Below are 27,958 nucleotides of genomic sequence, written 5' to 3'. Positions count from 1 at the left end.
CTTGCTGCGCATGCGCAAGTGTTCCCACGCCATGGTCCCGAGCGTTCAACCTCTTTTCCCACCATGCACCGCGGCGGCACTACCAGCGCCCCACCTCCCGTCCTTTACCTCCTTCTCTCCCGCCCGTCTGTCAAGGGAGGCGGGCCTTCGCCGCGCCGGAAGTGAGCTCTCGCTGCGCCATCTCTATGGTAACAGCGGCCAGAGGCGGGGCCGCCGAGCCGGAAGTTGGGACCGGGGAGACAGGAGCCTAGGGTGGGTATTTGCGAGCGCCCTTCCTGCCCACTCCGCCCCACAGAGGCGCCCCCTTCTCTCCTCCCACCCGGCGGCGGCTGTCCTAAGTAGCCACGTGACTTGGGGGGGTTGAGCGGGAGGGATGACTCTCTAGCCCTCCCAGGCCCTTCTCTCTGGTATGGAGGACTAAAGGTGTGGGGATAATGGGGGGGGGGAGACGAAACCGTGGGGAGGGTCCTATCTGGGGCGGGGGCATAGTCGAGTGTCGTGGCGGGGGACTGCGAGAAGCGCATAATGGGGGGCAGGAGAGAGGGGGCTTAGCCCTGGTGCGATATTGCGTGGTGACAGTTGCAGGGCGGGGGGGGGGGGGAGGGTCCCCTCTTGGAGGGCAGAGGCCTGGGGGGGGGCATACCTATCTTGAATATGTCCTTTTCGAAACCGCTTCCTGCTGAATTCCCGTCCAAGCTTTTCTCGGAGGAGCTTAAGCTAAGGCGGCATTCGTGGTTGTAGTGGTTAAGAGCGGTAGTCTTGTAATCTGGTGAACCGGGTTGGCGTCTCCGCTCCTCCACATGCAGCTGCTGGGTGACCTTGGGCCAGTCACACTTCTCTGAAGTCTCTCAGCCTCACTCACCTCACAGAGTGTTTGTTGTGGGAGAGGAAGGGAAAGGAGAATGTTAGCCGCTTTGAGACTCCTTCGGGTAGTGATAAAGTGGGATATCAAATCCAAACTCCTCCTCTTCTTCTTCTTCTTCTTCTTCTCCTCCTCCTCCTCCTCCTCCCTGACTTGAGTGGGGATTTGGACCTGGGTTGTCCCAGGTCTCCCCTCAACACTCTTTAACCATTTAAGTGTAATGGGGGGTGCACCTGTCTTATGTGGGGGGTGGGGGTGGGGGCTTGCTGTGTTTAGATCCTTGGTGAGGACTGTCCCACCATGATCGTTAATGGAAACCTCAGCTCTCACCCTAATTTTATTATTTCTATTGATGTACTTTGGGGAGGCTAACAGCCTAGTTGACGAAGCGCACACACAGTTATAAAACCCAATACAAATGTTTTATGCAATTATTTCAGTTTTACAGAGCTATGAGTTTTAGCCATGGAATACAATATGCCGTTATGAAGTGGGCGAAAATACAAATGGTCATGAGTAGCAGGAGTTCTGCAAGTCGGGATTCTCACTGAGGGCAGACGAAAGGGGATGGGACTCTCTCTTCCGCGTCCTATTTGTGTGTGGGAAGCTGTCTTATTCCCAGTCTGCATTGGTTTATGTAACTCAGTCTTGCCTGTGCCAGTGTTTTTCAACCTTAGATTGCCAAATGTTGTTGGACTGCATCACCCCTGACCGTTGGCTAAGCTGGCCTAGGATAATGGGAGTTGTAGTCCAACCTAGCCTAGCCTGGTGAATAAACCTGGACCTTTCTCCACACAAAACATGTTCAACTGATGCTCCTAACACATGTAAGAAGTTCCCTTTCAATGTACCAGATCACTGGGACATCTCACTCAGTGTTGGCTACATGCTGATGGAAAGTTGCTTTGCAAAGTTTCAGAAAGGGGTCTTCTCCATGCTCCCATCACACATACACACATCCCTACTGATTGAACCTGGGATCTTTTGCATGTAAATATTATTCTCCTGAGCTAAAACTCTTATGTATTTTGTTATTAATCATGATCAGGAGGGAACCTCCTCTGAGTATTAGATGCTGTTAGTGACAGCAACAAGGGAAGGGTCTGCTTGTGAGCTTTCCAGAGGTAACTGGCTGGCCTGGAAATAGAAGTCTGGATGAGTATCTACTATTATAGTTTAATGGAATGGAGCAGGGATGCTTCTTAGGACTGGGTGCTGTGGGCTGTTTGCACAAGAAAACAGCTGCCTTCATGGGATTTTTTGTGAGACTTGTAGAACCTGTTGGAAGTCAGAATGCGGGATTTCATTGCTTTCTGCATGAAAAGAATGTTCTACTGATACTCGTACTGTTTTCTGTTTCCAGTGTATTCTGTAGCATAAAGTACCAAAACTATATCCAGACTTTTGAAACCTGTTTTGGTGGTGTGGATGTTCCAAGAAAAAAAAACTGGAAATGTTTCCTATCTAGATTAGAGTATTTTCTGATGCCCTACAGAGTAATCTAGTTTAGCATGTTTATTTTTAGGGATTTTTTTTGGGTGGAAAAATGAAGGCCAGTGTTTATTGCTGGCATCTCAAAATGTGAAAACCCCTGCCCCAATTTGAAAAGATTATTTTCTCATACATCTATATATTTGAGTAGGAATAATAACTTCAATGCAATTTCTTGTATTTGATGACTAGTCCATAAAATCTTATGCTGTATAAAATTTGTTAGTCTATGCCACAACATTCTTTGCTATTTTTGCTGCAACAGAGCTGCCACTCTATAAATCTCTTCTATGTTACACTAGCCAAACATCATTCTTCATTGGGTTTGGGATGAATGTTTTGCCATTTCGTCTCCTGCCTGTAGTCCTTGGCTTTATGTATATGTGGGGAGTGAAATCTGTTTTAGGATCATTCTTAGAGGCAAGTCTCATTGAGTTCAGTAGGAATCATTCTGGGTAAATGTGCATAGGATTGACACTTTAGCCTTCAGGTGAAATAAGTTTTTTTCAGTGTTGTCATTTTCCTATAAAGTTTTGAACTGAAACATTTTCCAGTGTCCTGAATTAATTAGGATAAGATTTGGCATATTTTACTTACATTAAGTAAACACATTAAGTAAATAATACACATTCCATATTCATTTTTCACACCATGTCCCCAAATATTTGTGTTTTCTTGGTGGGGAGAAGAAATTAGCAAAGCACATTTTTAATGTGGTTTTATATGTTCAAACAAATTCAGAGCTTGGGTTGGATATTATTATTAGTGGACTGTTTGTCACCGTTTTAAGGCATGGCAACTCCTAACTTCCTTTACATTAGTTACATTTTAAGGAGACATTGGAAATAGTTAATGCACTCCTTTTAGCAAAAGAGGTGAGAGGCTATTTATGTATGCTTCCTAGGAATGGTCACCTGAAAAATGTTAATTACAATTTTTGAAAGTGCCTGGTTTGATTGGTGTTGGCTGAGTTCACAATCAGCCTTAAAATTATGACTTACCAATCATGGATTTGTTCAGCCTAAATAAATCACAACCCTAGCTTTAGATATAATGCAAAGCTACTCCTTTCTTGGCTTATTGATCTGCTTGTGCCAAGGGAGAAGCAAAAGGGAAGCAGTTGGGCTGAGTGTGCTGGCACATAGTATGAACACATTATGGTTTATTCAGCTAAAAATCTTGGCTTACTGTTATGTGCAAATGAAGTCATTGTGTCCATTCATGTATCATTCATTATAACTGGTTTGATGAAGATGCATTTCCAGAAATGGAAGTTCATCCATAGTGAAATAAAATGGTGGAAAATATTCTGATTTCTGATGCCACCAATTGCTCTCCTTAGTTACTGTTATGTATTCACCCCCTTCATCCTCCATCCAGGTGTCTGCTTGGCAACCCAGTCTTGCAGCTCACATGTAGCTTTGGGAAAGGGATACCCCTGTGCTCAAAGTGAGAGAAGAAAGGGATTTGGGTGGTTAGGTTAGGCCAGACTCAGGTAGGCCCCCTTGAAAAGAAGCAGGATGGTAATCATCATCATCACCATAATCATAATAAATTATTTATACCCTGGCCAGGACCGGGCTCGGGGCGGCTAACGTCAAAATATAAAATACGTTAAAAACATAAAGTCAACCAATCAATTAAAATACAGGTTAAAATCAGATTAAGATCAAAATAAAATCTGATGGCAACCCACGAATTATAACTATAGGGGTTGGGGACATTAAGTGCTCACCAGGCCCAACTGTTTGTGCTGGTCTTATATGGGCCGGAGGAGTTAGGGAGGCCACTTACATGCAGGGTCTTATAAAAGGATCTTATGGAAGGAAGATCTTATAAAAGGAGGGGGGTCAGACTGGGCCCTGACCAAAGGCATGGCGGAACAGCTCCGTCTTGCAGGCCCTGCGGAAAGATGTCAAATCCCGCAGGGCCCTGATCTCTTGCAGCAGAGTGTTCCACCAGGCTGGGGCCAGGGCCTGGTATCCAGCCCCACCCCACTCCAATGGCTGGGATGGCCTCAGTCCCTCCAAATCTATCTGTGTGGAGGGTCAAAATGAGTTAAAAGAAGAAGTGGCAGTGTTATCATCACAGTTCTCTGAAAGGCTGTGAGAATTGTAGGAGTCTAGAATGGAATCAAAGTTTCAGTGCCGCAATGGAGGTGAAAGGGAAGGTGGTGACCACTGCAGAAAGAAGCAGCCAGGCCTAAGACTTGGGACCTTGCACGTGTATTGCAACTTTCCAGTGTCTCATCCTATATTTTCTCCCTTTGAAATCTCTCCTGTACAGGTTACCTGCAGGGGAAAAAATGGAAATGAAACGGCTAAGCGTCTCCCTGGTTGTGGTTTTGTTCCTCGTCCTGGTCCTGCAGATCTTGTCTGCTGTCGATTTTGATCCATATCGGATCCTTGGAATCAGCAGGACAGCTAGTCAGGCGGACATTAAAAAGGCCTATAAGAAGCTTGCCCGGGAATGGTGAGTGATTCATGAAATGGAGCTGGAATCACAGTGTATCATGCTTAGCTGCTGTGCTGAAAAACTGCCCGCCTCCTCCTTAAAGCCCTGCCAGCCTTTCTTATCATGTTGTACACAGCTGTAGACAGCATGAAAAATGAGTGTTAGTTGGGGTAAAGAACCCAAGCAGAGCCCAGAGGTCCATAGATGTTGACTTACTAGCGAGACATTATTTTGGGTTGCTGCCAGTCCTCCACCTTCTGGCATGCACAGAGGGCTTGGGAGAACATCAGGCTTATCCCTCATTTGTGCGGGGTATGGAGGAGTTAAGAAACAGTAGGAGTCCTTCTGTTTCTTCCCTGCTGAAGAGCTTCAGCTGAAATTAGACCTTCTGGGTGTCCTGCTTGCCAGATAGCTGGATGCACTTGCTCCTGTTGAGCTGCTATATTTGTGGTTGCCTGCACAAGCCCTAAGGACAGAAGGGGCTCTGTGCTGTTGGTAAAAAGGGAGCCAGCAAATCAAGGTGCCTCAAGCAGGAATACTAGGGAAAGTACTAGGGACGTGGGTGGCGCTGTGGTCTAAACCACAGCATCCTGGGCTTGCTGATTGGAAGGTCCGCATGATGGGGTGAGTTCCTGCTGCTCTGTCCCAGCTTCTGCCAACCTAGCCGTTCAAAAACATACCAGTGCAAGCAGATAAATAGGTACCACTGTGGCGGGAAGGTAAATGGCATTTCTGTGCGCTCTGGCACTCGTCACAGTGTCCCATTGCGCTACAAGTGGTTTAGTCATGTTGGCCACATGACCTGGAAAAGCTGTCTGTGGACAACACCAGCACCCTCGGCCTAAAGCGAGATGAGCATCGCACCTCATAGTCGCCTTTGACTGGACTTAATTGCCCAGGGGTTCTTTAACTTTATCTACCTTACTAGGAAAAGTATGTGCTGGAGGTCAAATACAGGGAGACCTAGGTAGCAGAGTCTGTTGACTTTGTCTTTGCATATGAAATGTTTGTGCCTTAATTAGTGCCAATTCTCTCTTCGCATCAGGAATCGACCCCCTGTAGTAAACCTGTTCAAACATCAAACAGATTAAGCCTTAGTGACATATTCTTTAATTAGTGTCAGTTCTGCCTGCACAGTGCCAGGGTTGAACTAAATCCAACAGCCTTGTGATCAAACTGCTCATGGTCTTGTTTTCTTTCCATTCCAGGCATCCTGACAAAAATAAGGACCCAGGATCAGAAGATAAGTTCATACAAATTAGCAAGGCTTATGAGGTATTGGGCACACTTTTCTAACTTCATGTTTTCATATTTAAGTATTTAAGGCTTCTGTTTTAAATGCAGCCTTTACTGTAAGGATGAGCAGTCCTGCCTCTTCCCTTCCCTGGTTCTGGTCTTCTAATTTAATACCTGCTACAGTTTTACCCTGGCATGCCACACATGTAAATCCATAAATGTTACCGTGCCCAAAATGATCACACTTCGGAGTAAAATCTTACTGAGTTTCAGTCAATCGTTTTATTTTTGTACATAATTGCAAAAGATACATAATTAGCAAAAGTAGTCATACGCATTTTATAAAACACCCAAAAGTACACATTGAGCAATTTCCACTTAAATCATAAATAGATAGAAAGTAAAGATACAAAACGCGGGTGGCTTTGGGTAAAACCTCAGTGCCTAGGACTTGCCGATCGTATGGTGGGCGGTTCGAATCCCCGCAGCGGGGTGAGCTCCCGTCGTTCGGTCCCAGCTCCTGCCCACCTAGCAGTTCAAAAGCACTCTTAAGTGCAAGTAGATAAATAGGGACCGCTTTATAGCGGGAAGGTAAACGGTGTTTCCGTGTGCTGCGCTGGTGCTGGCTCGCCAGATGCAGCTTCGTCACGCTGGCCACGTGACCTGGAAGTGTCTTCGGACGGCGCCGGCTCAGGGCCTCTAGAGCGAGATGAGCATGCAACCCTAGAGTCGGACACGACTGGCCCGTATGGGCAGGGGTATCTTTACCTTTACCTTTACCTAAAGATACAAAAAATTAATATCAGTAACAGCAGCAACCCCCTCCTCCAACAAACTCCCTAAACAATACCCCAGCCCAAGAGTTTGTTCAGCAGCCTCGGCTTTCGTAGCTGGAGTCAGTCAGGGCCCCGCCCTCTCAGGCCAGGTGGAAAAAAGCCTGCAGGGCAGGGAGCAGGTCTTCCAGGACTCACAGGCAAGGTGGTTTAACAGGACTTGCTTCTTAGTTAACTGGGTATAATCATGGTCTAAGGCAGTGTTTCCCAACCTTGGGCCTCCAGCTGTTTTTGGACTACAACTCCCATCATCCCTAGCTAGCAAGACCAGTGGTCAGGGATGGTGGGAATTGTAGTTCAAAAACAGCTGAAGGCCCAAGGTTGGGAAACACTGGTCTAAGGGGCAAATTAGATGACTTAACAAGAGATAAGAACAAAGGAAGAGAGCTACCATGGCAATATCCATTGATAGTCCTATCTTCCTCGGGTTTGTCTTGCCTAGGGGGTAGCCAACATGGTGCCCTCCATATGTTGAACTACACTTGCCATCATCCCTGGCTGGAGTTGATGGGAATCGAACTTCAACAACTGAAAATTGATTAACTATAGTCTAATCCCCTTTTAAAGCCATCATCTTGTGGCAATGAGTTCCATGAGTTAGTTACATCTTGTGTGAAGAACTGCTTTCTCTTGTCTGTCTTGAATCAGCTGGCAATCAACTTCTTGGGTGATACTTAAGTTTTAGTATTATGAGGGGGTGTTCTAGCCCAGCTTTCCCAACCTTGGTGCTTTCCGGATGTTTTGCACTACAACTTCCATAATCCTGACCAGTGGCCACGCTAGCTGGGGCTGATGGAAGTTGTAGTCCAAAATATCAGGAGAGCACCATTTAGATAATGGGCCTGTTTTAGTGGTAGTGAAATTTAGCCATCTGGATAAAGTTCACCACCACCAAAACAGATACACTTTTGCAGATTGAACCCCTCCCCACGAAACTAGGATTAATATGGAAATATGGTAACAAGGATTAATATGGAGATCCTGGCATGGAATTTTCATCTTGTAATGTCTTTTGAAAAGTAGTGTTTAAAAAGTTATTATCACAGCAATGATATTCCTTCAAGGAACTCAAGTTGGCGTACATGGTTTTCTCTTACCCCATGTTATCCTCACAACAACCCTGTGAGGTAGGTAGGTTATGTAGGTGAGTGACTGGCCCACGGTCACCCAGTGAGCTTCATGGCCAAGTGTGGATTTGAACCCTGGTCTCACTCAGGTCCTAGTCCAAACACTAACCACTATACCACACTACCTTCTCTATTTACATAAGGCCATCCAAATACATTGGGTTAGATCCAGGCTGATTTGGTTGAATTTAGACCCTGTCGAAATAGGCAGGATGCAGTCATGACTTGTTGCAGACTTGTTTCATTGGGATGCTCATTCAGTTAACTTAACCTGGACCCAGCCCATCGCTCCTCAGTATTTCACAAAGCATAAACCGGTAACATACACTTAAGAGCGTTGGTGTTTGTCCCAAACAGATCCTGTCCAATGAGGAAAAGAGATTAAATTTTGACCGCTATGGCGATGTGGGGGAGAACCAGGGCTACCCCCATCAGCAACAGTCCCAGCACCGCCCGTTCCACCACTTCCACGAGAGCTTTTATTTCGACGAATCCTTTTTCCACTTCCCGTTCAACTCGGACCGCCGCGACTCCTCCGACGAGAAGTACTTGCTGCACTTCTCACACTACATCAACGAGATTCTGCCCGACAGTTTCAGAAAACCTTACCTCATCAAGATCACGTCGGACTGGTGCTTTAGCTGCATCCACATTGAGCCTGTGTGGAAGGAGGTGGTTCAGGAACTTGAAGGGCTGGGTAAGAAGAGAAACGTGTTTGGATTAGCATCACCTGCATCCAAAGGGTTTGGGGCAGAAAAATGCATGATTCTACCCTCTCCCTGGCCAGTTTTGTGGCATTCCCAAAGCAAAGGAAGGATTAGACTCTGATTAATAGAAGACACACAGAGGCTTGACCAGCAAGACTCTGGGAGGGGTGCGTATAATAATAATAATTCCTGTCCACCCTCCGGCCCAAGTTGTTTTATTCCCAAAAGAACCTTTTACACAGTGTACGTAAAAATCAATTAGATTTCCTCTGAGCATTTAAAAAAAACAACATGTGGAGACAAAGTTAAACTACAAAACTAATTTAAGCATGCATACTTCTGGGGTAAATAAAACAGAACTAAAAAGGAGGAATGCATTCAGCAACCCTGGAGGTCATAAACAACAATAAACATGATAGGAAGGATGGCAAGGAAGATAGGGATCTTTATCACCATGTGAAAAACTATTTCCTGGCCCTAAGATTAACAAAATCAAGTAAGGTTACATCAAAGAAACTGCCTACTATCTTTTATGACCCAGGATGCATGCCTGGCAAAGCAACTGGCCACTGGCCTGTGTCCTATGGTGCTTATACGTTGCTTGTCAGACAGAGAGAAATGGGCAGTAGAGAAAATGGCCAGAAATGCAGAGGCTTGTGGGATTTCATCAGAAATTATTGTCAATGAATCGAACCCAGTCAATGCTATGCTTTCATAGCTGACACAGTGGCTTGATGCGTATTTTATAATTCCTCATAATAATCCCACCTGACCCCCACACTCTGGATATTTGCACTCCTACAAGTTTGAAGCCAGTTTGCTCAATAGAAGATGCATGGACTTAGGGTTTAGCTAATCTCCAAAGGGCAAGCCCCCCGCACCCTCTTGAGACACTTGAGCCACATTTACACCATACATTTAAAGCACTACGATGCTCATTTAAACAGCTACCCCCCCCAAAAAAACCTCTGGGAGCTCTAATTTGTTAACGATGCTGAGAGTCGTTAGGAGGCCCCTATTCTGCTCTTGAGAGATACCATTCCTAAAATTCCCTGAAATAAATGGACCTGATTTAGTCATGTCCATGAATTTCAGTGGGTCTTTCTATTGGATTCAACCCAGGGTTCTTGGTTTACTCATAAGGTTGTGGTGGAACATAGTGAACAGAGGTGGCCTCATAGGGTGCTGAGCTGCAGCTGCAGTAATTCAAAAGCAGTGTGCTCTGAGAGGGCCACTCCAATGTGCCTTGTGAAATAAATGAATTGAGCTACAAAAGGCTATTGTGGAGCTAGTGTGCTCACTCACGGAAGAGGTTTCCCGCTGCATGGCTGCATGACTCCCTGTTCTGGCCTTGCCTGCTTCCAGTCATCCTGTACTGAGGATTGTTAGTTCCTCTCTTTCTCTCTCTCTCTCTCTCTCTCTCTCTCTCTCTCTCTCTCTCTCTGCATTGGTGGTGACTGGATCGTTCCATCACTCCCAATTCTGTGACAAAACAAAACAAATCCTGCCCAGAGAAGAAGCTTTATGAAACATCACTACTCTGGGGCATGCATCTAACTTCCTTGCATTACATATTCCATTAATATAAACAGTGTGGGTTGTATTTGGTTAAGTCCTACTCAGATTAGACCTGCTGAAATTAATAAAACCTAACTTGATCATGTCCATTTCATATCACCTGCACAACTGACTTCCTTCTTCACTTGTTTCTGGAATTCTTACTGTAAAAGCAAAACTTTTCAGGGGCAAAAGTGTGCCTTGGCTCATGGAAGATTGAGTAAACGCTGCCCTGGTTGCTGCATCAAGCCTCTGCATCAAGTCCAGTTCTGTTGGAGCATGAGGCTTGCCAAGGAAGGAGGGAGTGCCTAGTCACTGGTCCTAGCCAAGCAGAGAGTATGCAGGACCTTGGACAGCTCCAAGGAGCCCTGCTATGGTAGCTATGATGTTAGAGCAGTGTTTCCCAAAGAGGGTGACATCACACAATTTTTGTTCTTTTTAAGAAGTTCTTTTGGAACCCATTTGGGCCAGAAGCCACCATTTCTTCTCCTTTGAGATTCTTACATGTGAACAGGAATACCTACCTGTTTTGAACCTGTATAATGTGGTTTCCGGGAGCCTCTTTGAAGGTGTGCTTCCAGCACCAGTCAGCAGGTTGGCACAGAAAGCACATCTTCAGAGGAAGTTGATTTGACTGCCAGCCACCTTGCCTGCCAGGCCTCCTTTGAACTTTGACACGTGTCAATCGCCTGCTGTCATCAGGTGACTGATAGGTGGGTGGTCCTTCCTACCTGTCAAATGGCCCACAGGGGGACTTGGACCCAGTCCCCCACCTCTGCTTTCACACAGAGCTCAGTCTTATTCATAGGAAGCTGCCTTCCATTGAAATTGGCTATTGGTTCATCTAGTTTGGTGCGTTGACTGGCAGCAGTTCAGCAGAGTTGAAGATGTTAGGAACTGGACCTTTTTTATGCAGTACTTATGCTCTACCACTGATCTACAACCCTTCCGTTTCTGTTTCTGCTGCTGCAGAGAATGCACTAGCAATTAATCCCTGTCCCTTGAGGCTCCTAGATGCTATAGTAAACATGTGATCACAGACTTCCGATGTTTTAGATTCCCTGAAGTTGTTAGAGACCATAGTAGAGAAGATTAATTTTTTTTTATGGTATCCTTCCTTCCCTCATTCAGGAGTGGGGATTGGCGTTGTTCATGCTGGCTATGAGAGGCGCTTGGCACATCACCTAGGAGCACACAGTACACCATCCATCTTGGGACTTATCAATGGGAAAATTACCTTTTTTCACAATGCAGTTGTTCGGGAGAATCTGCGGCAGTTTGTGGAAAGCCTACTTTCCGGTAACCTTGTTGAGAAGGTGATTATTGCCTCCTGACTTATTTTAAGCTCCTCTTTGCTATTTTCTGTTTTTGTTTTCATTAGCATTTTATTAGAGACTTTGTAATCCCCCCCCCAAAAAAAATATGTGCCACCTAACCTCTTTCCCAACGCTCTCAGATCTTCTGTGGATATTTGGGGGTCTCTTGTGGATTTCAGAATTACTCTGTTCTCTATACAGTTGGGGGGGGGCTACATAATAGCCAGAACAGGGAAATGGGTATTGATGATTCAGTCTCATAGGATCCTGGGTTTAAAGTGAGTTGTCGCCAAGTCTAGAAATCCCATCCTTTGGTTAACAAAGCTCCTGCAGCAACTGATCACCCATTGGCCATGTTTGTACAGAATGCAAAAGCCAGGATCACTTCAGGATCAACCTCGCAGATAAGCAGAGTTACCATGGCTTGTTTTGCCTAAGGTTGGCTTTGTTTTTCTAGCCACTCCTACTAGGCACCTGTGTAGCTGAACAACCATCTGGATCAGGGTGCTGGAGTAAACCAGTATAAAGTCAAAGTCATGGGTTTTGAACCATGGTTGATGCAAGCCAAGTTTCTTAAGCCAGCTTCAATCCATGATTTTATATTGTGGTTTGCTGGTCACAGGCAAACCATAGTTAACTGGCTGAATAGGTTTGGATGTATAAACAAACCACAGTTGAGTTCAATGAACCATGGCTTTACAATACTGTTGTGTCTTTCTGTGCTGCATTTAGTTGGCACTAACATCAGGAGGCCCATGTATCTCCTGCCACAGTATTCCCCAAATGGTGCCCTCCAGATATTTTGGATTACGCAGCCTCAGCCAATACAGCCATTGGGAGCTCCAGTCCAAAACATGAGGATGACACCAGATAGGGAGAGGCTGTCCTAGCATACCATGTCAGTTGGCCCTTAGATGCAAGTTTGCAACTTACCCTTTTAAAAAAATATGAATCTGAAGCAGCATTCAGTGTTTGATGACTGAGACTGATCATTTCTTTTTTACATTGAAGATTACAGATAAAAACTACGTCAGATTCCTGTCGAACTGGAAGAAAGAGAACAAACCCCACGTGCTTCTCTTTGATCACATGCCCCTCGTCCCTCTGTTATACAAGGTAAAGGCTCTGCTCTGTACCTGGTTTTTGCCGCTTAGTAAGAAATGGGGCAGGGGAGGGGAGGTCCTCTGGCTTCCTTTGTTGGTGCATATCTGTATTAAGATGTACCAAAAGGAACAGAGTCATGGCACCGTAAAAACAATTAGCTTACTTTGGCATAAGCCATCCTTTCCCAACTTGGTGCCCCCCAGGTGTCTTGGATTACAACTCCCATCAGCCCCAGCCAGCACAGCTGGGGGAGGCTGGCAATAGCTTTGTGGGCCATTTTATCACATGCCTCCTTTCTGCAGACCTGGAAGTGCCTGGATCCTCTGAAACAGCCTTCCAGGGGCTCAGTATTTTGCAGTGGTGTCCAGCAGTGGCATACCATGGGTTGCTGGCGACCAGAGCGGGGCAAGTGTTGCCCCCCCCCCCCGGTGGACTGGGCAGCTGGAGTGGAGGCGCATTCTGGGAGGCATATGCGGAGCCCGCAAGGCACGTAGTTTCTGGTGCTGATGGTGGCGGTTGTTGCATGCCTTCTTGCCTTGGCAGCTCCATCACCTTCTGGCGTGGCCACCTTCACCAACCACAAGGAGAAGGAGGTGCCACCCCAGCCCTGAAGGCCTGGCCTGGGCACAGCTTTGCAACAGAAGCTCAGCCATGCAGCCTCGATGAGGGAGCCTGTCATGGGGGCTCCTGGTTGCACCCCTCAGAATTACACCCAGGGCCACTGCCCCCCACCGCCGGCCACCTCCACACTACACCACTGGAGTAAGGTGCCACAGAACAGAGGTAGAGCACATTATATGGATTCCAGAGGCCACAGGGCTCAATCTCCAGTTGTCAAAGTAGACAGTACTGGACTAGACGGACAGTAGAAGGCAGCTGCATACGCTTGGTTATTGCCGCTGTCAAAGAGACCCTGCCCTAGTGTCACTGGGGGCTAAGAAGTCTAGAGGAGGAAATTGTGAAAGCTTTGGAACGAACATAAGACAAGACTACTGAATGACTGGCCCATCCAGTCCAGCATCCTGTTCTCACCCTGGCCAACCAGATGCCTGTGGGAAACCCGCAAGCAGGACCTGATCACAAGAGCACTCTTAAATCCTCACCCCACCCCACCCCACCCTGTGGTTTCCAGCAGGGCTTGGCAAATCCCTTCCTCTGCCATCAGTCCCTGTTCTATATTCTTTTCTGTGCAGAACTGCATGCACACAACTAGTAGGCACATCTCCTTGTCATTCGCTTCCTTGAATGTGGGTATGGCTGTAGCTCAATGGTGAAGGCCCCAACTTTAATCCCTGGCATCTCCAGACACTGGAGAGCCACTGCCAGTCAGTGTAGACAGTACTGAGCTAGATAGACCAATGGCCTTCACTCAGTAGAAAGCAGCTTTCTATGTTCCTGTGTAACAGTAGAGTGAAGATAGAGTGGGTTCCTGTCTATGTGTTGCACGTAATGTACCATGTAGCCCAACTGCATCCACCTCCCCTTTCTTTCCAGCTGACGGCGTTTGCTTACAGAGATTACCTGTCCTTTGGATATGTGTACGTTGGGCTCCGAGGTACAGAAGAGCTGTCCAGCCAGTATAACATCAACGTCTACACGCCCACCATGATGGTGTTCAAAGAGCACGTCGATAAGCCTGCTGATGTCATCCAGGTACGGTATGGCAGCCGCCACGCAAGGCTGCTTATGCGAGAACTCTGGCCCTAACAGGCAGGTGGCCAACGCTCAGCCTAACTTGTTTCTACGGTGCTGATAAGGATGCTTCAGATAGCTCCATCAGTCTCCATGACACCTTACAACGTCTTGTAAGCAAAGCACAGATCCTTACCTTAAAGAAGTTGCAATCCAAATCTAGACTGTTGGGGACCTGCAACAAAAGTTTGCCATGCAGATGGATCCAATGTTAGTCCTACTCATAGTAGACCCACTGAAATTAATGAACATGACTAACTTGGGTTCTTTAATTTCAGTGGGTATACTCTTGTGTAGGACTAAGACTAGATACAACCCACTCTGTTTAGGACTGCAGACTTTACTTAACTAGGGCTGCAATCCTTACCCGGTTACATGGGAGTAAGCACCATTGAATTCAGTAGTACCTCTGAGCAGACATGATTAGGATTACGCTGTTTAGTCATTAAACAATTCTGAAATAAAATAAATCAGGAAGTTCATATTTAAGGGCATTCTGGCTCCCTGCCCCCAGCCAGTTTGGCCAGGGTGTGTTTTTGTGTGACAAAGAATGATGGGGCTCGTCTTTTAAATATATATATATTCTTTCTAGCAACACATAAATAGTTTTTGTGTTATTAAATTGTGAGTTTATCTGGCAGTTCCTGTCACATCTCAAAAGGGCGTATACCTTGATGGTGGTATGTAATCTGCTGATGTATTTTGGTAACCTGCAAATGTATTTAAAAGGCACATGAATCATCAGCTGAAAATTCTGTGGTTGGTTGACAGCTTGGGGGTTGTTGTTTTCCAGGCCCGAGGCATGAAGAAACAGCTTATTGATGACTTCCTGTCTCAGAACAAGTTCCTCATGGCATCTAGGCTCACCAGCCAGAAGCTTTTTCAGGAGTTGTGTCCTGCGAAAAAGTCTCACAGGCAGCGCAAGTAAGGCTGATGGTGGCAGTGATCCTCCTCCATAGTGTGTTTGGTTTTGTAGGGGTTCTTTGGGGACTTTCAAATCCCTTCTCAGAATGGGATACCGAGAGCTGCTGGAGAATCTAGGCCTAAAAGAATTTGCAGGTGGGAAAGCAGAACTCTGCAGCTGTAGATGCATTTCCTTAACCAGTTTCAAGTATTTTTGGGGTTGCACAGTAAAATTGTTGGGCAGGTTTTGTAAGGTAAGGTGAGTTCAGAATGACTTGACTTCCTGTTTTATGGAATCCTCCCCCCGCCCTTTTGATCGTTCTGCAGAGAAGGTATTTGGGTTTTTTTTTGCGGGGTGGGGTGGTAGGAATTTAATAAGAGAGATTAGCTTTCATTCTCTTTCTTCCGTAAACAATTCTTTATATGAGCAGAGTCCAGATTGTCCCAGTAACGTGCAGGAACTAAGAACTGCAGTTTGCAAATCCCTGTCCTCACGTGACCTCCAACGAAGCAAGCCTTGCTCATGCTGAATGCTGAAAGAGAGCAGAGTGCTGGCGCTGTTTCAGCAACTGTCAAACTTGGACTGGGCTTATATAGAAGCAACAGGGTCTGTTCCGATTGCACCTCTTCAGTTAAAGCGTTCAGCCCATTCCAGCAGTCTTACTCAAGCCGCCCAGGGAAGAATCTGGTTGTACTGGGTCTTCTGTGATGGAGTTCTTATAAGTCAGAGGATGGCAATGTGACATCCTTAGGCCAGAGGGGCACAGCTACCATGGGCTCACTTTGCGGACTTGATTCCGGGTGTGGCCATGTGTTCAAATTCCCTTCTGACTCAGGAGTCATCGACTTCAGCACCTGAAGAAAGACGATCTGATTCAAGGGTCATGATAATGTTGTCATTCCTCTACCAAGCCAGTAAAGCCTACAGAGGGACCCCCACCTCTTTTCCATAGTGCGTTCCTCTGCAGCCTTTCTGCAGCTCTGAGCAGCTCACAAAAATAAAAATACTCCAATAGTTAGCAGCAAAGGTGTGTGAAAACCGCATCTGTCGAACAACTACAAAAAGCACACAACCTTAAGCTTAACGTGCCAGGCGGTGCCTGATCAGAAGAACACAGCTAGCGCAGGGGTTGATAAAAGGGGAGAGGTGATCTCAAAAGAGAGAGGGGTCCCCAGGGCTTTAGAAACCAGGTTGGGCTCAGAAACATACTTGCCAGTGTGATGGCTACAGCCTGGGCTGAACATATGCAGGCCAGGTTCTACACTAGCGCAGGCTTCTGAGTTGTCTTCAGACCAGCATCCTGCAGAGGGCAGTGCAGTCCTCAAACCTCAAGGTTAGCATGGCTCAGCTGCGTGCAGAGTGTTTACAGAAAAAGAAGTCCCACTGCAGAGTCCCATCACACGGAGTATCTCCATTCATTGCTCCCCAAGGCCATGGGCTGCCTGAATCCACCCAGTGCTCCCCCCCCCCATTGCCCCAAGGCCTTCTCTTCTCTCAAGAGTTCTCAGACTTTACCATAGTAGCTAGCCTTGGACAGAGGGGCTTGTCCTGGCCTCCTCCAGGATGTGCAAAGTAAAATTGCCTTGCAGATTCTCTTTGCTGAAGCCAGGAGCTTGCTTGAAATCTCAGGGGGAGGGGAGCATATTTTCTGTTGAGGGCCGCATTCGCTTGGTGGGTAATCTGACAGGGGCCACTGGCTGGCAGTAGCTGGAAGCAGAACAAAAAGTGGCTTCTATTCTTTCTCTCTGACCCTTTTCCTATCTCTGTATTGCCTGGGAAAGGACAGGTTTCTCTTGCCAGAGGCCTGAACTGATGGCTTGCAGAGAACTTTCAAAATTAGGCTGAGGGCTGCAGACTGCCCGCCCCTAAAGCAGAAAGGGTTGGAGTCCAAGTTCCCTTGATTCTGGCTGCATAGTGTTCTGGTTCCAGCCAAGTGACTTGGGAAGGAGTTTGAGCCAGCGTGGTGTAGTGGTTAAGAGCGGTAAACTCATAATCTGGTGAAACGGGTTCGCGTCTCCGCTCCTCCACATGTGGCTGCTGGGTGACCTTGGGCTAGTCACACTTCTGTGAAGTCTCTCAGCTCCACTCACCTCACAGAGTGCTTGTTGTGGGGGAGGAAGGGAAAGGAGAATGTTAGCCGCTTTGAGACTCCTTCAGGTAGTGATAAAGCAGGATATCAATCCAAACCTCCTTCTTCTTCCCTGTGAACAGTTGCTGTCTCTTTGGGTGTGTGGGTTTGCGGGTGTTTGCCTTCAGTATTGTCAACTAGTCCTATTACGTTTCTGAGAGGGCAGTAATTATCTCTTGCCTCATGATGTTATAGGTACTGTGTGGTCTTGATTACCGGCGAGGGCGATAAATACACTGTGAGCTATGAAGCCTTTCTGGCTTTTGCTCTGGCCAACACGAAGGACACCCTGAGGTTTGTGCACATCTACAGCAACTACCAGCCGCAGTTTGGGCACACTTTGCTAATGGACGACGAAAGATTCCACGGGAAGTCAGCCGTGAGTGTCCTGCCTGTGTCCTCCAGCCCAGCTGCATCTTGCTGGCTCTTTCTAATTCATTGCAAAACGTTCCTTTTGTCCCATGTTTCCTGGGTGCAGCCCTTCAGGGAAACATTGTAAGAGAGCTTTATAAAAAAATAATGATTTGAAATGTAAAAAAATTGAACCGAAAACATAAAAAAATGGGTTGAGATGAATCATAAAGCCCTAATTTCACTGCCTTGTCTGCAGGCTGGATCCGCCCAATGTGACAGTTCTTTTTGGCCTCGCCAAAATGGCCTCGGAAGCCAAACGGGGAGACTTGGCAGGCCTAAGTAGGCCAGTGGCCTAGAGATTCTCCTCCTCCCCCCCCCCATTTTCTTGTGGAAGCATTTTCTTGTAGAAGGCCAGGATGGGAACATAAAGTGTGTGGGGGTGGGGGTTAAGTCCATGCATCATTTTGCCACTTCCCGTTCAGGCAGAGGAACTGAGTGGGTGAGGCAATGACTCTCCAACTGCAGGTGATGGCAGAAGGCCAGGTAACTCCCACTGGATGTAATGGGCCAAAGACACCACTTCTTTATCTGTGCTGTGGGGCAAAGATATTGGTGTTTTGCAACTTTGACCTGTTGCAGGATCTTAGCCAGACCCAGTTGAATGTAGCAGAGCATACACAGACTTCCAGGAGTGATCAGTTGCAGGAAGGAAGGAGGAAGCAGGAACAAGACGCTGCTACTAGTAACTTGGTTACTTAGAGGTGTTTATTATTTACAGCAGACTCACAAGTTAATATATACAAGAACAGAAACGGATCTTAAACTAGCTCTCTTAACAAACTCCAAACAACTCTCAGAACACCACACTGACCAACACACTACCCAGTCAGGGAAGGTCATGAGTCACCATCCTGTGTGGAGACCTTAACCAATAGTAGAGCTATATCCAAGGTCCCATATCTGCTCAGTCTTCTTGGCCTTCAGCCAACTCTGAATTGCTTTGTGTGAAGCTGCACATAGGCAAAATCCCAACAAAAGATTTCCTGTTGCCTGGAGCTTCAGGCTTGGGGCTCTGGGCTCAAGTGAAGCCCTAAACCTGCTCCTTCGCTCCTGGCTAGGCACACTCTTGGAAGCCACGGCTGGTTTTTCTAAAGCTGTATTGAAAACTCCCCCACACCAACTTGTGGTTTAACCCTCTGCTTCTCGCCCAGGTGGTCATCTTGGAGAGGCGCAACAATGCCGGGCGAGTAGTCTACAAAGCCCTCGACGAACCCTGGAGTGGCAGTGAAGAGGACAACTTCATTCTTCTGGACCTGCTGGATCAGCTGAGGACAGACCCAGGCATTCTCTCTTCTGATACCATCCTGCCAGACTTAAACGATGAACTTGCTCCTGTAAGCATTGTGGGCGTTTAACAGGATACAAGCGTGTGTGTGTGTGTGTGTGTGTGTGTGTGTGTGTGTGTTTGAGGGTGATGGGATCTTGATGCAAAAAGCCTTCAATTCTCTACATCGAGATGAGTAAATAGACTCACAGCCCGGTGCTAATACATTTCCTTGGACATAGCTGCGCATGCTTTAGGCTGCTATCCTCTGCACTTACCTGGGAGTAAATCCCATTGGATGCATTGGGGGTTACATCTAAGTAGACCTGCATAGGTTTGCTGCATTCATTTAAATGCCAGAATAATGAACAGAAGCTGTAGCTGATGGATCAGAATCACCCTTTCCCCTCTGCTCTTTCGGTGTGATCACAGGTTTTCTTCCTCCGATGGATCTATTCTGCCATCGACTATATATCAGACAGCTGGGACAGCCTCTTTCACAGCAACTGGTATGGATTCTGCATTAATAGCAGCCTTTCCTTGATTCGCATTTTTGGAGTGTCAGAAACCGGGGGTGGCCTTCTAACGTTTAGGCATGTTGTGCTGATTCCTATGAAGATGGCTCAGTGGCTACTAACCCCAATGGCTGTGTTCCGCCTCCATATTCAGAGACAATAATGCTTCAGAATACCAGTTTCTGAAAACCACAGGAGGGGAAGAATTGCTCCTGTGCTCGGGTTCTGCTTGCCAGTTTCCTACCGGTATCTGGGTGGGAACAGGATGCTAGACTCGATGGGGCAGTGGCCTGATCTGGCGGGGCAGGTAGAGCAGGTACTTGTTTAGAGAGGAAGGGAGCAGGTCTGAGAGCCAGCCGGGAGCCTAGGCAGCTGGCAGGGGGGAGGGACAGCGAATATCAGGATCCAGTGGCTCTTTAGGGTCACTGGCAGTGAGGAGATCTGCTGCAGGGAGAGGGGACTTCCAAGTTGAACCCGGACAGGTTCTCTTCTGATTCCTTCCCTTTGCACATTCTGGATCTTCATGCATTTACCACGATCCCCTATGATAAAGTGTAAAATTTGCATGGAATTAGAAGTGCTCAAGGCAAAAGTTAAGACTGTCAAAGTGGTTTGAGCCAGTTTTGGGTGGGCTGCTAGTCAGCGCTTTGGGTGGAGACATTCTGCTTCTTGACCACCAGGAGTTGCTCTCCCTCTCCTGAGCCATTAGTAGACGATTGTGTTTGTATTATTATTATTATTATTATTATTATTATTATTGCTGCTGCTGCTGCTGCTACCTAATATTAATAGTGATTTTTTCCCCTGCAGATATATTTGATGCAGGCAATAAAGCATGCCTGAATGTGCAAAACAGTGTAATAACAAATCGAACTTTTGTAACAAAATTCCTCTCAGACCTTGGGCTGTTGAGGGAGCACAGTACTTCCTAAGGGGCACAAGGGTGAGGGAACTGGAGAGGACAGCAAAGATGGACAGAAGGGAGCCAATTCTCATATTGGTTCCATTTTAACCTCTCCCGGGAGGCAGCCCATTCAGAGGTGGGGGAAGAAGCCACAGGCTGCGGATTTGGTTTGACACCGGCCCTCATTGGCGATCCTCTTTTGCAGGAGAGAAATGATGCCCCTCTTGTCGCTGATATTCTCAGCCCTCTTCATCCTTTTTGGGACTGTTATTGTTCAGGCTTTCAGGTAAGCAGCCATATGTAGTAGGTAGGTAGGTAGGTATTTTTTGACCTTTGTATCCCTTCACGGCCTAGGACCCTCGTACCTACGGGACCGCCTCTCCCGGTATGCCCCATGGAGGGCCTTAAGGTCCATAAACAGCAACACTCTAGAGGTCCCAGGCCCTAAGGAAGTTAGATTAACCTCAACCAGAGCCAGGGCCTTCTCAACACTGGCTCCGGCCTGGTGGAACGCTCTGTCTCATGAGACCAGGGCCCTCCAGGATCTGATTTCTTTCCACAGGGCCTGTAAGACAGAGTTGTTCCACCTGGTCTTTGGCTTAGAATCAGTTTGATTCCCTCCTCCTCTTTCTTTTTCCTTTCTCCTCCTGTGAAGAGGCTGCATCCTAATGTTTTAATGTTGTATTTTAATAATGTTTTTTAAGTCGTATTTTAATCAACATGTTTTTATTATTGGTTGTTAGCCGCCCTGAGCCCAGTCTTGGCTGGGGAGGGCGGGGTATAAATAAAATTTATTATTATTATTACTTAACCACATCAAGGGCTGGCTGGCCGGCCCGCTCATGAGGCAGGCTGAGGCAGCCACCTCAGGTGGCAGAACCCCAAGAGGCGGCACCCCTGCGGGCATCCCGGCACCTCTGCCAATGGCAGAGAAGTGGCAGTGGCTTCTAGCGAGATCTTGCTGGAATCTGTTGCCGCTTCACGGGTGCCACCTGCAACCCATGTAAGGGAGACTTTGGCAACAGGGGAACACCTTCCCATTTTGTCTCAGGTGGCAAAACGGGATGGGCTGTCCCTCACCACATCTTTCAGGCAGTTCACAAACTGAAGACGATAAAATACAATCATTCAACCGATGGAGGCACCAAGTAAGCTTCTCTAGGGAGAGCTTTTCAAAACCAGGGCGCCAACATTGGAAAGACCCCATTCTCTTCTCTGTTTTACCCTTCATTTTGTAATCTCACCACCCCCACCTCCCCCATTCCTAGCTTTATTGATTTTTAATGTTTATTAACTTCATTGGAGGGGACGCAGGTGGCGCTAAAGGTTAAAGCCTCAGCGCCTAGGGCTTGCCGATCGAAAGGTCGGCGGTTCGAATCCCTGCGGCGGGGTGCGCTCCCGCTGCTCGGTCCCAGCGCCTGCCAACCTAGCAGTTCGAAAGCACCTCCGGGTGCAAGTAGATAAATAGGGACCGCTTACCGGCGGGAAGGTAAACGGCGTTTCCGTGTGCGGCTCTGGCTCGCCAGAGCAGCGATGTCACGCTGGCCACGTGACCTGGAAGTGTCTCCGGACAGCGCTGGCCCCTGGCCTCTTAAGTGAGATGGGCGCACAACCCCAGAGTCTGTCAAGACTGGCCCGTACGGGCAGGGGTACCTTTACCTTTTTAACTTCATTGGGTCTCCTCTTAGTAGTACCAGCATTGGATAAAACCCAAGCTCTGTAGGTGGTTTACATAAAATAATAGGAAATCTTTAATAAAAACTAATTTTTTAAAAATAGTATAAACAGAAGACCTAATAAAATTATCAGGATATAGATAAAATCAAGGGGTTTTAAAGCAAATACTCACAGTAAATGGAAAATGGGAATAATGGCGTTTCCGTGCACTGCTCTGGTTTGCCAGAATTGGCTTAGTCATGCTGGCCACATGACCCGGAAGCTGTACGGTGGCTCCCTCGGCCAGTAAAGCGAGATGAGCGCCGCAACCCCAGAGTTGGCCATGACTGGACCTAATGGTCAGGGGTCCCTATACCTTTTTAGACACACAATGGTCATACTGCAGATGAATTGATCTGTCCCTGTCCGTGATCCCCCAGCCTCTTCCCAACCTGAAAGCACAACTTGCTGTTTTTCAGCGACTCGAGCGACGAGAGAGATTCGCCTCCCGACAAGAAGGATGAAAACCCTCCGAAGGGCGAGAAGAATGACACAAGTTTCACCAAAGATAACAGGTTTCTCCTTAGTTCAGCCTTCACCGGCCTGGAGTCCTCCAGGTGTACAGGACAACAACTCCCATCAGCCCCAGCCAAGACAGCCAGTGGTCAGGGATGGTGGGATCTGTAGTCCAGATCTATCTGCAGGGCACCAGGTTGGCAAGTGCTTCCATAGCTTAGCACTCTGCTTTCCTGGGGTTGGCCTTTGCGTCCCCCGGGCCAGAGGCAGTGGCCAGGGGTCTAGAAGCATAGCCTTCACTAGAGGTGATGGAGATGGACTCTTGGGCCTTGTTTGCCCCTTGCCAGCAGCCAATTTCTGACCTGGGCTGCCTGTTCAACTGGGGCAAGGACTCTGTCCCAGGCCCTGCTGAAACGCAAACCTTTGCATGCCTTCCACCGCAGCGTGAGTAGGCTTTGGCTCAGTGATGGAGCATCTGTTCTGCCTGCAGCAGCTCTCCAGCTCATTTCCCAGCAAGCTCCTCTCTGAAACCCTGGAGAACTGCAGCCAGCCAGTGTGACATGATCTGCAGCAGCTTCCTCAGGCTTCCGTTGTCTCAGAGGAGACATCTGAAGGGGGTTTGGGAAGTTTGTTGGGCTGAGAAGGTCGGGCAGATATGATGAGAGAGAATGAGGATGGAAGAAAGCAGAGAACCTTCAACTTGACTTGTCTAGGGGAAAGTGACTGAAGGTGTATGTGCAGCTGAAACTAGGGAAAGGCTGCAAGCTCTCTGGGGTGGAGCATCTGCTTTGCATAGAATTGTAGAGTTGGAAAGGGGGCCTAGGGATCATCTAGTCCAACCTCCTGCAGTGCTGGAATCTTTTTGGCCCAATGTGGGGCTCGAACTCACAACCCCGAGATTAAGAGTCTCATGCTCTACTGACTGAGCCATCCCAGCATGCAGTAGAAGGTTCAGTCAGACAGGTTCAATCAGAGATGACAGTGGCAAACTATATGGACTCAAATGGTCTGCCTTCATAGAAGGCAGCTTCCTCCAAGAAAGCCTTTTTCACAGCGGCTTTTCTCGAGGCCATAGAGCTCTGTGGACATATAGAAGCTAAAGTTCTGCTGCTTCCCCTTGCTCCCATGCAGGTGGCTCTCCTTGCTTCCTGCTGAGCCTCTTCTCTCTCCCCTTCCCTCTCAGGATCCCCAAGAAGGGCTTTGTCGAAGTGACCGAGCTGACAGATATCACCTACACAAGCAACCTGGTGCGCCTGAGGCCTGGGCACATGAATGTGGTCCTGATCCTTTCCAACCCCACCAAGACGCCTCTCCTGCAGAAGTTTGCCCTGGAGGTCTACACTTTCACTGGGTGAGTGTGGGGCACCGTCACTGGCCAGAGTTAGGTTGGAGGTGTGTCCTGCCATGGGAGAAAAAAAAAAGGCATTTGCAGCTTTCCAGAGTCTAAACGGAAGAGCAGGATGCTTATTTCATCCATGATGATTAGTCTGTTTAGAGTCTTGTGTCACTCTTGCAACAGCACAGTGAAGTTGGTCACCTTTTGTGCCCATTCTGTAGATGGGAAGCTTGAGGCTGCAAAACGGTAGTTGGGCTGTGCTGAAATGGGGCTTAAAATCACCTCCTCATCCCAGTCCTCTCCATTTTTATCCCTTGGGTCTTTCCTCTGGCTTTTGGAAGGCTAGGGGAGGCTATTTTTTGAAACCCCGAAGAGCTAGTGTTGGTTAGTGTCAACAGTACTGTGCTAGATGGACCAGTGGCCTGACTCTGTTTCAAGACAGCTTCCCTATGTATCTTCCTCGCTTCAGATGTGTGCGGAGGACATATCCACCTCTGACTTGGATAGGAATCCCTCGCAGTTGTGTGGTTGGGGCGCCAATTTCAAATGGGAGGATGTCTCATTCCCCTGTGCTGGCTTGCAGGTCATAAGTAGATCCAGAAAATGGGTATTTCTCAAGGGGCTACTGGGTGATGGGCTAAGTCCCATTGTGGCCTTGATTGGGCTTCAGCAGGGTCAGAACGCATTTGAATTGCTTGAGGCGGTGGGGTGGGGTAGAGGACAGATCAATTTAATCTGCTTTGAGTCCTGAGAAGCTCCCCCTTCCCTGGCTGGAGGCATGCAGGAACCAGTGAGCCTACCCTGGCAGGCAGGGTCACATAACCAGCTCTTGAGTCTCCAGCCCAGGCCCTTCCCTCCCCGACTTTGATCAAGGCAGTTGCTTTAGCTCAAGGACGTGGCTAACCATTTTTGGCCCAAGTGCCATATTCACCCCAGCCAGCCTCAAGCAGTGTGTGTGGCCACTCCACACTAGGGGCATCCCAACCTCTCCACTTTAATTTTTCTCTTTTTTTCCACCACCAAAATTATGGGGTCTTAGAGGGCCGGAAAGCTTGGTTTGGAGGGCCAGAGCCAGGGGATTAGACACTCCTCCCCCCAGCTCTTCTGTTGTTTTTCAGCTTCTAAGCTTACAGTGGTACCTCGGGTTACAGATGCTTCAGGTTACAGACTCCGCTAACCGAGAAATAGTACCTCAGGTTAAGAACTTTGCTTCAGGATGAGAATAGAAATTGTGCAGTGGCGGCACGGTGGCAGCGGGAGGCCCCATTAGCAAAAGTGGTACCTCAGGTTAAGAACGGACCTCCGGAACAAATTAAGTTCTTAACCTGAGGTACCACTGTACTAGGTTCTGATTGGGATGCTAGAAGTAACCCCTTTTATCTGTCTGCCGCGAATGCTTCAGCTGAGATTCCTGCATTGCGGTGGGTTGGGCTTGGGGGGTCGCTTCCAACTCTACAATGTTACAATCCCCTCCTGCATCACTTTTCCAGGAGCAACTGCCTCCACTTCTCCTTCCTGAACCTGGACAAGCATCGGGAGTGGCTGGAGTACGTCCTGGAGTTTGCGCAAGACGCCGCCCCCATCCCCAACCAGTACGACAAGCACTTCCTGGAGCGCGACTACACGGGCTACGTCCTGGCCCTGAACGGGCACAAGAAATACTTCTGCCTCTTCAAGCCTCGCAAGTCAGAGGAGGACGGAGATGCCCCGGGAATGCCCTGTGATGAATCTGACCTGGGGGAGGTCCGTGGGAAGCCGTCTTGCAGCCCGGGGGCGAGGTCGGTGAAAAACAAACTCAACAAGCTCTCCCTGTGGATGGAGCGTCTGTTGGAAGGGTCCCTGCAAAGGTTTTATATTCCCTTGTGGCCTGCGCTAGACTGAAAAAACAACAGCAGCGGCATAAAATTTTGAAAAAGGAAAAAAAGAGTTTTTTCGAAAGAGAATCTCTATCTCAGCAGAGACGTTGAAAGAGGACAACTGCAAGCATCTCTCTTTCTGGAGTGTCGGAATAGACGGTAGCTTTTTAGATGAATCCTCCTAGGCCCAGTGAGTTAGAAACATCCTTCCCGCACCTTTGACCTAGGAGCGATCGTGGCAGCGAATGCACTGGCGCCTGCTCTTCGTACCAAATGGTTTGAATGCTTGGAAGCCGTACAATCAAAACTGGTTCACAGTCGGTGCCCCTGTCCTCCACCCCACCCCCACCCCCCGCTGTCCCAGCCTGCTCCAGTTCCGCCTCTGGGTTTTTCTCCAAAGTCGATGAAAGCCTTGCTGCTGTGGGAACTCTCTTCTTTGCCTATGGATGGTTTAAATGTTTTTGGTTTTCTTTTGCTGCCACTCTCCCCCCACGCAGTCTACAGAGAGCTGTAATCATCCCTACCTGTTGGTTTCCCACACATGCCCCGTTATCCTTTGTATGTACCAAATAGCTGACAGGGCAGGATGTGTATAAGGGCGGGGAGGGGGGGAAGGTACTAGCAACCCACTTGCATGCTCCCCTCCAGCCCTGGGTGCAATATAACCCAACAGGTAGAGTTGACCAGCTCAGCCTTCAGCAGGGCAAGGAGTGGCCAGCTGAGCCGCAAACACTGTACGAGAAGCAATGAGCCATTTTTAAAATGTATGTCCCTTTCGATGCCTTCCTGCTTGCTGTCTGATTTGTCCTCTTCTTTGAAAGACTTGTAGTTTTACAGCCATACTCTCAGAACCACATCCATAGAGCTACAGACTGCTGCTAGCCAATAGCTGTGTGTGTATGTGTGTATGTTTGTGGAAGGCAGAAACTCCTGCTTGTGAGTCGTTCCCTGGACATCCCTTTCCCTCTTGCCCTGAAACAGCAACAATACATCTGTAGGACAGTAACTGAGCGAAATTGCCTCTCTCAACATGGCCTCTCCTAGGATAAGGTTAGGATTCAAATGCCAAACTACTGAACTTCGCGGCTGTCTGTTCCATGGCAATGTGATTTTTCTTTCTTGCCTTCCTCGTAGGGCAGGGCACCCTTGCCACCCTTTTCTGAAGCAGGTTTCCAGGGGCCTGTTTGTTTACAAAGGGGCACGGCTGCCTGGCTACTTCCCCTCCTGCCGCCTCTCAGAATGTGCCGCTCACCTTGATCTGGTTGACTTTTTCCTTGGAGCCATAGGAGTGGTCACATTTTTAAACTGCAGATTGCTTTCTAATTTAAACTTAAGCCCAAGGGTTGCATCTAATTCCAGTCCTACTCAGGGGACGCAGGCACATCAAAGTTGATGCACATAATGATAACTTAGGTCCATTGACTCTAGGGGGTCTGCTCCGAGTAGCACTTAGTTGGATGCAACCCTACAACACGACGCACCGTGGGCCTTGCGTCTTGGATGGGTTCGTAGGGTGTATATTTGAAAGCTTCCCGTGAGAAAACAAAAAGAAATGAGCCGCTCCTCTGCGTAGCACATCCTAGAGAGAGAGAGAGAGAGAGATGTAGCAGAGCTTTCTCCCTGATGTGCTTGCTCTCTACTTGCAGGGAGCTCTTTTTCATTCAAAAATAGGACAGCCGAACCTCACAAGAGTGGCCCAGAACTTTGCAGTGTGTAGAACAGCTCTTGGAAATAGAATATCTTGCTGACTTGCTAGTGGTGCCTTGCAACGGGGAATTGGGGATGGGATGTGTTTGGTGTGTTCATTCTTAAAAAGGAAAAAGAAAAACAGAGCAAGCAGTCTGCCTCTCTCAAGAGCTCTCTGAAGTGCCGGTTTGTTTGTGCTGGGTCTTCCCTCGTCACAGGAGTGACTCTGGGTGGATCCTTCCTCCCCCACCCCAAGAAATAGTGGTGCACCTGCTACCTGCCTATCAAGGCAAGCGAAAAGCCTGTCCTTTAATAGAGGAGGGTCATGTAGTTCCTGTGCCGCAGCCACCCGTCTGTCGAATACCCTTGCTGCCCATTTTGGTAAAGTGCTTCAGGACGG

General features: G+C 47.9%; 1 protein-coding gene across 2 annotated transcripts; it reads left to right on the top strand.

Annotated features, from left to right (window-relative positions):
* The first annotated feature begins 4 nt into the window (after positions 1–4).
* On the top strand, positions 5–27,810 carry DNAJC16 (DnaJ heat shock protein family (Hsp40) member C16). 2 transcript variants are annotated; one of them, XM_079986890.1, is made up of 15 exons: positions 5–252; positions 4,640–4,825; positions 6,016–6,082; positions 8,361–8,700; positions 11,399–11,583; positions 12,595–12,699; positions 14,182–14,340; positions 15,173–15,303; positions 17,607–17,790; positions 18,977–19,159; positions 19,522–19,598; positions 20,714–20,794; positions 22,644–22,739; positions 23,864–24,031; positions 25,507–27,810. In XM_079986890.1, the coding sequence occupies exons 1-15, from the start codon at positions 11–13 to the stop codon at positions 25,895–25,897; spliced, it is 2,595 nt and encodes an 864-aa protein (XP_079843016.1). In that variant the 5' UTR covers positions 5–10; the 3' UTR covers positions 25,898–27,810. The 2 variants fall into 2 exon arrangements, with proteins under 2 accessions (XP_079843016.1, XP_079843017.1); XM_079986891.1 differs by lacking the exon at positions 5–252 and adding an exon at positions 259–407.
* Positions 27,811–27,958: the final 148 nt, after the last annotated feature.

This window comes from Podarcis cretensis (genome assembly GCF_951804945.1).
Source record: "Podarcis cretensis genome assembly, chromosome: 8".
NCBI lineage: Eukaryota > Metazoa > Chordata > Lepidosauria > Squamata > Lacertidae > Podarcis > Podarcis cretensis.
Note: the sequence above shows the minus strand (reverse complement) of the source record. Positions and strands in the feature narration are given on the sequence as shown.